Source organism: Symphodus melops (genome assembly GCF_947650265.1).
Source record: "Symphodus melops genome assembly, chromosome: 11".
Lineage (NCBI taxonomy): Eukaryota > Metazoa > Chordata > Actinopteri > Labriformes > Labridae > Symphodus > Symphodus melops.
In genome coordinates, this window is record NC_136701.1 from 1,952,846 (window position 1) to 1,965,359 (window position 12,514).

A 12,514-nucleotide genomic window follows, 5' to 3' on the forward strand; every position below is an offset into this window, starting at 1 on the left:
AAAAACACATTTTTCTCGTCTCAGGGCAAAATGAGGGCTGGATTCACGACCATTCAACACTACTACCATGTTTCTAATGATACACAGCTTCATGTCAATGGGTGAAGTATCCCTTTAACTAGCGTATTCATGGATTATTTAGTGATGTACGTCTCTGACTGACCACTCAGCACTTTGTGTTTGTGTTGAGTCTCTTTGGTCATTTTGTCCTGTAATCATGAAAGTCATCGTCAGACCTCATCCTGCTGTTTCTCAACCGTTAAACTCCGCCCTCCCTCACTGTGAAGACTTTCTGTTTCCGCAGCGTGCCGTTCATCATCTGATCTGACAGCTCTGAGAAGTAAAAACATAAATCAATGTGCTTGCTGATGTTTCTGTTTGTAAGTCCCACAGAGGTATCGGCCTGTTTCATAACCGATTATAAACGACAATGAAAAAGCAGGGTGGGATTTTCCGACATTTTCAAGGTGCATGAAGAGGACAAAAAGCTGCCGCAGCAGCAGCACTTGTATGAAGAACTTTTATTAACAGGTGAGACCAGTGGCACTTCTAGAGTCTAAATTCAAACCAGTTTTCATCACCAATCATGTGTTGAACAGTCCGACAGTTACACCACTTCCTCTTTCCCCCCCCCCCTCAGATACACGGATAAAATTCTTTGTTTTTATTGGTTGACTTCATCGATACACGGTAATGATGCACGCAGCGTTCAGCAGAGGAAGAGAGTGAGTGCCAGCAGATGGTGACTCTAAGGGAGGTTTTCTAAAACAAATAAATACATTTTAAAAAAAGCACATTTTGGGCCACTGCTTTTGTTTCGGTTAGTGAGCCCTCAGGGGCCTCCTGTTGTTCTGGGGCCCCAAGCAGTCGCCTGTTGACGAACAGTGCCTCTGGATGAGACTTCATCAGGGGTCACGACGACGACGACGAGCACTGACGAAGCTTTTTGACCAATTAGGAAACACTCACAAAATGCTTTAACGTCAAACTAGTCATGAAGCGTTAACGAATCAGACGACGGATTATTTCAGACATTCGTTTGGAGCCGCTTCCCGAGAAACGGTCTCATTTTCTTATCCGTGCCACGACAGGCACAAACTGTCCTCACAGCATCGGACTCTTTCGCTTCGTCTGCCATTTCCATGCTGGTCCTCTCGACATCATTTCCCCTCCTGAGACTTCTCCCAGATTCTGTGACACGCCCGGTCTGTGCATGTGACCGGGCACGTCGGGGGGGAGATTTAAGGGCCAGCATGTCCTGAAATGTTTCCAGACACCATGATGTGTGAAAGAGGCTTTAAAGGTTAAGAGAGAGGTCCTTGAAAATTGGCCAGCATGGCGCGCACGTACCACAGCTGGTTAACGACCCCGAGGAGGGAACAGGGAAGGACTCCATCAAAGATGTGGTACTGCTTAATTCTCTGTTTTGCTCTCTCGACATGAATTCTTAACTTTGCATTATTTTGAGTGACGGACGCTTCGTCCTTGGTGAACTTTCTCCTCTGATTTAGAAAGGGCGGCGAAACCAGAGACACCCTGATGGCCGAGAGCAGATCACTAATGAGGAAACTCTTGTCAGCCATCACCTCGTCCCCCTCCTCCAGCAGGGACAAGATCCCAGACCGTTTAGTTATTTCCTTCGCTGAGTTCGAGCCTTCATGCAGGCTGCTCACAAACGTGATTTCTCCGGAGGGGCTGACGCCAATCAACCCCTTCAGGGTGCTGGAGCCCTCGTACGCTGAATACTTCTCAGGGTTGACCTTCTTTGAGCTGGCCCGCTTAATGCGGACCTCCACACAGTCCAGGATCACCCTTGTTCTTGGATAGGTGTCTTTAAAGCACCGTGGCATCCTTTGTTTTACAGCTGATCTGCGCAGCCACAAGGGCAATGAGCCCAACGTGAAAAACAGGTAATTGGCCCAAGTGGTCACCACTCGACTGACCGTCGACGGTGAGACGTGAAAACGCTCGGCCAGGGATTCCTCGGATGCTCCCTCTCTTACGCGGCAGAGGAAGAGGAAGAACTGGTCGATCAAAGTCAAGTTTTCCGCCTTCAAGGCCGCCGCCGTGCTCGTCTCCTGCACGCTCTGGTCCTGATCCATCAACGTCTGGTCCTGGCTCCACCTCTGTAAGCGCTCTGCAGTGGGCTCCAGGCACAGGTAGACAGACTTTAGCGTGTCGTAGTCCTGAGGAAAACACAATGATGAGTGTCACTGGTGTATATATATATCAATAATGAGTGGAATTGCACTTCAGGTAGACTTTCTGAATAACTGTCTTATGAATGTGCTCATTTGCAACTTGAAATATCCTCCCTCTTATTTAGCCTTAAAATGTTTATTTTATGTCATGGTTGTCAAAAAGTGACCTGAAAACAAAAAAGAGGCGGGTCTAAGGAGGGGGAAGATCTGCAGTCAACAAAGTCATGATGGTAAAATAAATGTGTAGTCAAATACATCATCATGTTGGGCTTAACGTCAATGGGAGAGTTTAGCATCTTTATCTTTTTAGAATATTAAGGGTAAGCGCTCTCAAGCTAATCACTACCAAACTGGCTACAAAAAACAAGCCCAACTACTGATAAATGGAGGAAACTTATTGAAAAAAAAAAAAAATCAAGGAAATGGAAAGAATAACATTCAAAATAAGAGGAAAGGAAACAATTGGTCAACAAAAGTGGGAGAAATATTTAAAGGAAAACCACACTTAAAACAAATAAATCCTGTAAAAATAATAAAAATTAAAAAACTAAATGGATAAGGCAGTCAAAATGGGATGTAATATCATCAACAACCACTAAGGGGAGCACTTATCACTTAGTCACTTATTATCGTTGTGCTTTTTTGGTACATTTCTTTCTTGTTTGTACGGCATTTTTCTTTTTATGTTCAACCTATAAACATACAACACCGATACAAGATAACTCATCCAAATAATGATAAGTACTGGAGTAAATGATGTTATGTGGATGTGGGCCTGGAGCCATGCACTGTACATTGTGGTTATATTGTGTAGGCACTGAACTTCACTTCACATCATCAAACTTTTTGCTTTATGATGATTACGATTTATCCCAGTATGTACGATGTATAACTTGTTTGAGGTTATACACCAACCACAAAAATATCTGTATGTATTTATAATCACTATAATAAACAAAACAAAAAAGTGTAGTTTATGTACTAATGTAAATGTACTTTACATTAGTGTGGCAGGCAGACTGAGACTGAATGTCATCAAAGCTGCTGTGGAGGGAAATGTCTCTGATTGTACAACAGACGTTATAGTTTCATTTCAACAGCCCTAAAAATAACATAATATAGCACACAGAGGCACCTAAAGGAGCAATGTGTAACTCTGACCCTAGTGTTTAAAATGGGTACTGCAGTCTAGATTCTTAGCATTACAGAGAGCCGTCCCCTCACTCCATGTGATCACGTCTTGGTTCACCTGAAATCCGGTGTAGAAGGTCAACAGTTTGGCGTCGTCCTGGAAGCGTTGCAGACAAAAGCGTGACGCCATAAGCGAGTCTTTTTCCTGAGTCAGCTTGGCAATCTCCCATCGTGCTGCCTCGAGCTGCTCTTCCACAGAAGGAGGGAAGTGCAGGTAGTCATGGTCAGCATAGGGGGGCCGAGTTTTCTCTGGTCTATAAGAAAAATTTGAAAAAAAATAAAAAAAATAGACAATTTGCATTTCCCTGCGGAAAATGTGTGTGAATTCTTCCTGCTGAAATGTTATGCAAAACACTGCTGAATGAAGAAGAATCAGCAAAAGCAATGGAAAAATTAGAAGATGAAGAAAAAGTAGAAGAAGTAGAAGAAGAGGAAATAGCAGAAAAGTGGAAGAACAAAAACAGTAGTAAAAGGAGAACAAGAAGTAGAATAAGTAAAAGTATCTGTAGAAGAACAAGAAATAGTGATAGAAAAAGAGAATGCAGAAGGAAAAAAAAGAAGTGGAAGCAGAAAAAAAATAAGTAAAAGCAGAAGAACAAGAAGTAGAAGAAGAAATAACAGAAAAAAAACAGTAGTAAAAGTAGAACAAGAAGTAGAAGAAAGTAAACGTATCTGTTGAAGAACAAGATAGTGATAGAAAGAGAAAATATAGTAAAAGAAGAAGATGTAGAAAAAGCAGAAGAACAAGAAATAGATGAAAATGTAAAGCATTTACAGTATGAAGTTCAATGCATGCGCGTGCGTGAGTGGGGGTGTGTAGGTGTTTGTGTGTGTAACTGCAGTCAGCTGGCAGCTTAGACTGAGAAAACGGGGGGAACATATCCCCATTGAGTGCTTATTTTAAGGGGTAAATTGAAGAGTTGGTAGCTGAATGATGATATTGTGAGCAAGAGGACATGTAGCTGAACGCGTTGATGTGATTTTTATGTCTAGGATCCAAGAAATGTGGGAACCACAGCGATGTAAAAACCTGGTCAAGAGCGATCTGTTTCGAAATGAATTGGTGAATCTTAACATTATCGCAGATGGAGAGTTTTTTGAGCCACCTGCCACTTTGAAGCTCACAGTGTCCAAACCGTTGATCCGTTTGTCCTGAAATCCTAAAGTGAGCGAGAGGACAAGTTTTCCTACGTTTTGAGGGTAAATTTAGTCATGTGATGTGGAAATTGTGGTCGGTAGAGCAATTTGTTCGGGAGATTTTGAAACCATCTCACAACTCTGCCACACTCTAGCGATGATGTCACGCACTCTAGCTCTGAACATTCCACCACATACACACCCATTCAAAAACGGCGAAAACAGTAAAAAACATCACAAAACATTTGGAGGTATAGTTTAAAAAGTATACAAGATAGCAAAACAATGTAAATGTATTAAAAGTAGCGGAAAAACGTGTGAACGTTTTAAAGTAAAAATGAAGTCTCTGGAACACAGAAAAAGTTATAAGGCTGAGAAGAAGATGGAAAAATGGGAAAAAATCCCATTCATTTCAATGGGGAAGAATTTTGTGGAGAAAGTGAAATAACGTAAAAAGTAAAAGTAGTAAAAACGTGAAAAGTCAAGTAGCACAATATGATAGTTGAACGGTGAAAGTAGCACAAACGGTGGAAAAGTAGAAGAGCAGCAAAAAACGTACGGAAGGAGAAGAATAAGTATAAAGATTTGGATAACAATGCTTTGACGCATTCACACTAATAATCAGAGAACATCTTTTCCAAAAATATGTGAGAATCTCAGCATCTCTGGGCGAAATCAGGGAATATGAAAGTTTCTTACTTCTTGTCAGCATCCTGCGTGGAACCAGCAGCTACAGGGGTCACTTCTCCAGCAGGATGCGGGATCACTTCTCCAGCAGGATGAGGGATCACTTCTCCAACAGGATGAGGGATCACTTCTCCAGCAGGATGAGGGATCACTTCTCCAACAGGATGACGGATCACTTCTCCAGCAGGATGAGGGATCACTTCTCCAACAGGATGTGGGATCACTTCTCCAACAGGATGTGGGATCACTTCTCCAGCAAGATGCGGGATCACTTCTCCAACAGGATGAGGGATCACTTCTCCAGCAGGATGACGGATCACTTCTCCAGCAGGATGAGGGATCACTTCTCTAACAGGATGTGGGATCACTTCTCCAGCAGGATGAGGGATCACTTCTCCAGCAGGATGAGGGATCACTTCTCCAGCAGGATGAGGGATCACTTCTCCAACAGGATGTGGGATCACTTCTCCAACAGGATGTGGGATCACTTCTCCAACAGGATGTGGGATCACTTCTCCAGCAAGATGCGGGATCACTTCTCCAACAGAATGAGGGATCACTTCTCCAGCAGGATGACGGATCACTTCTCCAGCAGGATGAGGGATCACTTCTCTAACAGGATGTGGGATCACTTCTCCAGCAGGATGAGGGATCACTTCTCCAGCAGGATGAGGGATCACTTCTCCAGCAGGATGAGGGATCACTTCTCCAGCAGGATGAGGGATCACTTCTCCAACAGGATGAGGGATCACTTTTATAGCAGGATTAGGGATCACTTCTCCAACAGGATGAGGGATCACTTCTCCAACAGGATGCGGGATCACTTTTATAGCAGGATGAGGGATCACTTCTCCAACAGGATGAGGGATCACTTCTCCAACAGGATGAGGGATCACTTTTATAGCAGGATTAGGGATCACTTCTCCAACAGGATGAGGGATCACTTCTCCAACAGGATGCGGGATCACTTTTATAGCAGGATGAGGGATCACTTCTCCAACAAGATGAGGGATCACTTCAACAGGATGAGGGATCACTTCTCCAGCAGGATTAGATCTGCAATGTTACGCAGTTTAATCATTATAGCAGTTGATCAAAAAAATAATTGAAACACAGTTTTGTGCTGTCATGAAATCCCATGTCACTTACATGACGTTACCAAGAGGTATCTGAACGTAAGCGAATCTGTTGAAGGGAAATGGCTGCAGGGCACGTCTTCTCTTCTCTCTGTGGCACCGAGAACATTTCCCATGGAAATACTTCGAGCGAACTTTATTTTTGCCGCCTCTAACCTGTCAGAAAACAGAATGACGGTGAGAATGACGTCTCAAAACAGTCATGGGTAAAGCGCGAGAGAGAAGCTCAATGCTAACTTTAGCTTTTTCTGATGGTAGGTTGTTTTTTGTTTTTTTTTACCTTGACCTCGGGCTCCCTGTCCTTCCGGGGTTTCTCTAACCGTTATAATGTCAACGTCAAGTAATCAGACAGTTGACGTTGATTTGATGTACCACCTTTAACACAGAATCCCCACATGATGACAACAGACCAGTTTCTCACTCCTTCTTCTTTGCTGGAGTTTTATGGCGGTTGGCATCTGTAATTGTTAATAACCGCCACCTACTCTATTTTATTAGTTCAATTTTGTATTTTCCACCAGTGCATATATTTACAGGGTCGACAAAAAAAGGATTCTAGTCCAGATCTAACTCCGGGGTGAGTAATTCATTTTTACAAGGGGCCATATGACAAACCTGACTCAACTTTCTCTCGCAGTAAAATGCACAAACATGAATAGCTGGTACTGGCAATCAGAAGAATAATAATAGGTCTGTAAATATTTGTAGAAATAAGCTTTGTTAAATTGTGTTGTAAAGGTCAAATAATGAAATACTGCTATAGAAGTAAACGACCAGTAAACAAAAAAATGCCACTTCTTTATCTTCACAAGCAAAGAAAAACCTTTTAACAAGCCCATACGACAAACAATAACTTTGAATGTTTTTACATTTCATTCATTTACTTCAGTGACAATAATCCAGTCTATCTTCATCCACTCTCTTAGTCTTGTACATATTAGTCTTTAATATTATACATACACACATATATATATATATATATATATATAAAAAATTTGTGAGAAATGACGTAACTCGTTGTGACGGCTCCATCTCTGGCTGTGTAACGTTTTGTAAAAACTCCTTGTTGGGTTTGTAGCTTTGCTAACAACGCCGTTCACCTTCACTTACGCGCACATCCATGTGGAAGTAATACAAACGTAGCGCCTTTCATAATAAAAGCAACTGAGTTGAATTGCAGACACGGTTTAAATATATATTTTTTGATTTATGATTGGCCTCGCGCAGGGACGCACAACGGGCCATAGTTTGCCCAGGTCTCATCTAACGCAACCATAATCAAACCCATTAAAACCATTATAAGAATTTGAATGACTTTAGAAAGAAAATGCTGTAAAAACTTACAAACTTTTTTTGGACAGGTATGATCACCACTGATGATGAGGTGGGCTGGCTTTGTTTCTCTTTATCTTCAGGTGACACCAAAGCAGCTGCAGATGTTGTTGGTGTCTGAAATGCCATACATACAATAACATTAAAAACATTTCAATAACACAACTACTCACACGTAAAAAGGCGGATTTTCAATGATAACCGCTTTGTTTTGTTTTATTTTGGATCCTCCCCATGAGCCTCTGTTAATGTGGATCCAGTATGCTAGCTAATATACAAGCTAACTTTTATAGAACATGTATGTAAGTGTCTAACATTACTTTGCTGCTTTACTGATGGTCACTGTATGTGATCAGAAATAGACAGGCACAGGAATGAGTCCTAACGCCAGGAAGTGAGTTAGCATTTTAGCACCATGGGTTCTAACCTCTAAAAGTCAATGTGGATTTTGAATGGGTTTGTGGTAAGGTCTGTGGTTAACACAAGCTGAAGAGATGTTGATGTTTTGTTAGACTAGATAAACTATGTCAGCTAAGACCCCAACAAGTTTTTATGCATACTTAATGGGGATCTAATATGCTAGTTAACATACAGGCAAACTTATTATTGTCAACTTTATTTTTACTTTATTTTTTTTACTTATATAGAACGTATATGTAAGCGTTCAACAATTCTAACTAAGAGCTGTGACAGTTTTGAGATGATGTCCAGCACCCATAAGAGGTGATCAATAAATTAAAAAATGAGAAACCTATTGAAATTTCAACATTGAAAATTATATATTTAAAAAGGACAGAACCCTGACAATGGTATTAAGGCATTTGTTAATGGCCTTCTATACTAGCTAAGAGCTGAGAAAGTTGTGAGATGATGTCCAGGAGCCATGAGAGGTGATTTGATATTAATAAAGTTAAAAAAGAAAAGAAAAGAGATACAAACCTTGAAATGTGCTTATTAAAGGCAATATGCTAATGATAATGATGAGTAATTTTTTATTTTGTTTTGTATAAACAGGTTTGACATGTTGTGGGTTGATGCTGGTTTCACCTTATTGTTTTGGACACTTAATGCTAATCACTGCTCCTTTATGTTGCTGAGCACTTTAATGGCCCAATTTGCATCCCTGCATTGACTGTGTAATGACTCGACTCACACCTCTGGCACTACCTCAAACACCTCTGTACATGCACATGTAACTAGTTTCTAGAAGGTCAGCACTTTGTTTCTAAGGCTCTTTAACTGTTTACAGGTCTCTTTTAACCAGCACATGTTTTTCTCTCCTTCACAGGTTATGTACATTATGCTATGTAAGTTTAAGTCTAATGCTAATGCTAACTGCACAGGTTTAACTTGTAATTATGTTCACTCTTAGTCACATAGGGGCTCCTAAATCTTGTTTGGGGGATTATTGTATACAGAGGGGAGGGGGGACAGCGGGTGTGTATTGTAACTAATGTCTTGAGTCCTGTCTGTCTGTATACTAATACTGGATGCCTTGAATTTCCCTCTGGATCAATAAAGTATCTATCTATCTATCTATCTATCTATCTATCTATCTTGACACCTTGTAGGGGACTGAGAAGAAATAAGTTACTAAATATTGAATATTGAGCCGTATTTCACTTTGTTGACGGTCCCTAACTCAGCCTACAATAAACGGCGCCTTGGACAGACACGCAGTTCTTTGCACTCCGAGCAGCATCGACATCTTTTGTTTTGTGAATTATATTGCTAATATTATACAACTTCTATGTGGCGTGCCTGTGACGAGTCTTACCTGTAGGCGCGCGCGTTTAGTGGCAGGTCCCCGAGGCTGCTCGTGCTCACCTGGGAAGGTAAACAGCGACGGAACCGCGGTGTCCTTAAGAGCTTTGTGCCAAAATCCCAGGACATCCGATTCGAAGTCTTCATCCTTAAAATGACGACTGCAAACCCTCAGGTTCTTGAGTCTGTCGATGCTGGTGTCCTCTGTAAGCCTCGGGTGTTTGATAGCGCGCAGCCACAGTTTGTATCGCTGCGAGTCTCTCACCGGTAAGATGTGAAAACTGACTGCTTGTCCTCTCCTGGTTCTTGGTGTACATCCGGGAACAAAGCAACTGTTCACCATTTCAAAAGGAAAACAAAACAAACGAAGAGGACTTCAAAAGTGAACCTGCAAACCAACGTGTTCTCTTTGTAGCCGGAAGAGCGCTTGCTGTGGTGGGCGGGGTTTTGGAGATCAGTGGGCGTGCCCCTGCGGCGCGGTGCATTCTGGGAGTTGTATTTCAAGCACAAGCGCTAAAAAGTCATTTTCTTCCTTTTCTCAGGTCTCAATTCTAAAATTTCTTTCTCATTTCTTTTCTTTTCACACTTCTACTACATGTATGACCCAATGTCAATACAGATTCATGTTTCAACGGTGAAGTATCCATTTAACACAAGAACCCCACAACAGGATCAATTTAAATTCAATTGATTGACCCAGTTTCTCTGAAAGCAGCACATTAAGCGCTCTAGTAAATCTTTTTTTTTTACTTAGCTCCTCCTCTCCATGGAGTATTTAATGCAATGTGTAAGAATATGTACTGAAATCTTACCTGGAGTGTGTAATATCTTATGATACAGGCCAGTAGCATATTAGAATAAAAGAACACCCTACAGATTAACATTTTGTTTCCACAGAAAACTTGGACTTAAAGGAGAAAGATGGGAGGTCCACATCAGATAACTCCCTGAATAACTGACTCCTATAATTAACACAAACAAAGACAACATGAAGGACTGTGTCCTCCTTTCCACACTGACACAGACCGAATACCTTTAAATAACTGGTGAGACCACGATGTCCTAACTTCGGCCTATCAAATTCAATTCAATTAAAAAAACTTTATTTGTCCCCGGGGGCAATTCAAGGAGGAGGGTGCACCGTTTCCGGAAGCACTGCAATACTGGAGGGAACTGTTCCATCTTCCAGGTCCAAAGATGAATTTACCTCTGCGATTTTCAATATTGGTTAAATCCTCCGAACATGTCACATGACTTCATACAACAATAAAAACCGAAGGACTGTTTCCATTTCAACATCATAAAAGCTGCAGGTGCTTGTTCTCCGCTCTGGTTGATATGCATGTTCACTCCATGCCAAAAGATGGAGCTAAAGTTATACGTTGTTTTGCAATGACTGTACTCTGCAAGCCGGTAATGGTCCAAAACCTCAGCCAACTGCACAACTTTAAATTTGTGTATTAAACTTCCAGCAAATTATTTTTGGATTTGTGAAAGTATAATCTTCTGCATAATGCAACTTAAACACTGATGGTATCTGCAGAAATCTAACCTCTACTGTTGTATTTGTCCATCACTTCTTCCTCTCTAAATGCTGATTTGTAAGAGGTGTTTTTAAAGGTGCTATATAAATAAAGTTATTATCACCGGAGTAAAATCATTACACTCACGACCTGTTACTCAGAGAATTTATTAATGTCACACTGCTTGAGTAAATGGGCATATAAGCAGGCTTATTTTATCTCCCACTCTGAACCGTTTACATGAACGACCTTCTGCCATGAGTTTGCTTGAGTTGTGAACAGAATCCTTCCTTAACCTTAAAAACTCTCTATCACACACTGGATCCTCACATATTTTTTTTTATTTTTTTATATACTTTATTAATCCCGCGAGGGGAAATTCGTTTTTTTCACTCTGCATTAATGGAGAGGTCTCAGAGTGAGGGGGCTGCCCACAGCGAGCGCTCCAGAGCAGTTTTTGGGGTTCGGTGCCTTGCTCAGGGGCACCTCGGCAGTGCTCAGGAAATGGACTGGCACCTCTCCAGCTACCAGACCAGTTTCCGGACTTGGTCCGTGCCGGGACTTGAGCCGGCGACCCTCCGGTTCCCAACCCAAGTCCCTACAGGCTGAGCTACTGCCGCCCCCATATATAGACGTTATTCACATGGAACGAGCAACTGCCCGTATCCTTGGGGTCAAGGAGGCTAGCATTGATCAATGGAAACTAATTTTGCAAAAGATAAAGACTTTAATGTGAACGATATATGCTTTTACTTTAATGATCCTGCAGGTCTTGGGGGGGTACTCTTATATTTTTGTATTTTGAATTGTATTTTATTTCTATTTTTTCCTGTTAACATGTAAAACGTTTATATTTTGTGTTATATTCTCCTTTATATTTTTTCTTATGTTGTCATTATATGTATTGTGTTTTTTCAAATTCAATAAAAATTTGATCACAAAAAAAAAGGCAATGTTACTGTGTGGACCTCCCTTTACTGTTCTGGCCTAAGTCTGCTGCCTAAATGAGCTGCTCACATACAGATTTTTCACCGACCAAAAAAACATCATGCAAAGAGGAATGAGCACATTCAAAGTGTGTGACATTTGACTAAATAACAAACGTGAGTATGCAGCAGATCACACCAGAGTTTGGAAACAAGTCATCTCATTTCTTATCGCTGAAGGACAGATGTGTAGATAAAGAAGGTTGTTGATTCAGCTTCTGTCGATAAATAAAGGAGGAAGAAGAAATTACAGGATGGGCAATGTGTGTCTGTGCAGAAGTTACTGAACCTCAAATCGTTGGGAATCCACGTCACTGCACGTTCTCACTGTATCACAGACGCTAGAGGCCGAAGTTGCTCCTCCTCAGATCAGACGCACATTTCAGGGTGTTTTTTTGAGCACCTTTCTTCGACGTCAACATTCATGCTGATATAGAGACAGAAGCATTTAGACTTGATCTGACAGACACAGAACAATCCCTTCTCCCCTTTCTCTCTGCTCTGTATCCTGCTGACTGGAATCATTGATTATTGGTGGGAGTGAAAACCTGCAGAGT

At 41.4% G+C, this 12,514-nt stretch overlaps 1 protein-coding gene across 2 annotated transcripts; it reads right to left on the bottom strand.

Moving 5' to 3' along the window:
- Nucleotides 1–518: 518 nt before the first annotated feature.
- On the bottom strand, nucleotides 519–9,933 carry LOC306831692 (uncharacterized protein). Of its 2 annotated transcripts, none has more exons than XM_079355904.1 (6): nucleotides 9,462–9,933; nucleotides 7,697–7,801; nucleotides 6,366–6,508; nucleotides 5,229–6,272; nucleotides 3,451–3,646; nucleotides 519–2,186 (listed from the first exon to the last, which is right to left on the bottom strand). In XM_079355904.1, exons 1-6 carry the CDS (start codon nucleotides 9,789–9,791, stop codon nucleotides 1,305–1,307), a joined length of 2,700 nt encoding a protein of 899 aa, XP_079212030.1. In that variant the 5' UTR covers nucleotides 9,792–9,933; the 3' UTR covers nucleotides 519–1,304. The 2 variants fall into 2 exon arrangements, with proteins under 2 accessions (XP_079212030.1, XP_079212031.1); XM_079355905.1 differs by having other exon boundaries at nucleotides 9,512–9,586.
- Between the last annotated feature and the right edge of the window lie 2,581 nt (nucleotides 9,934–12,514).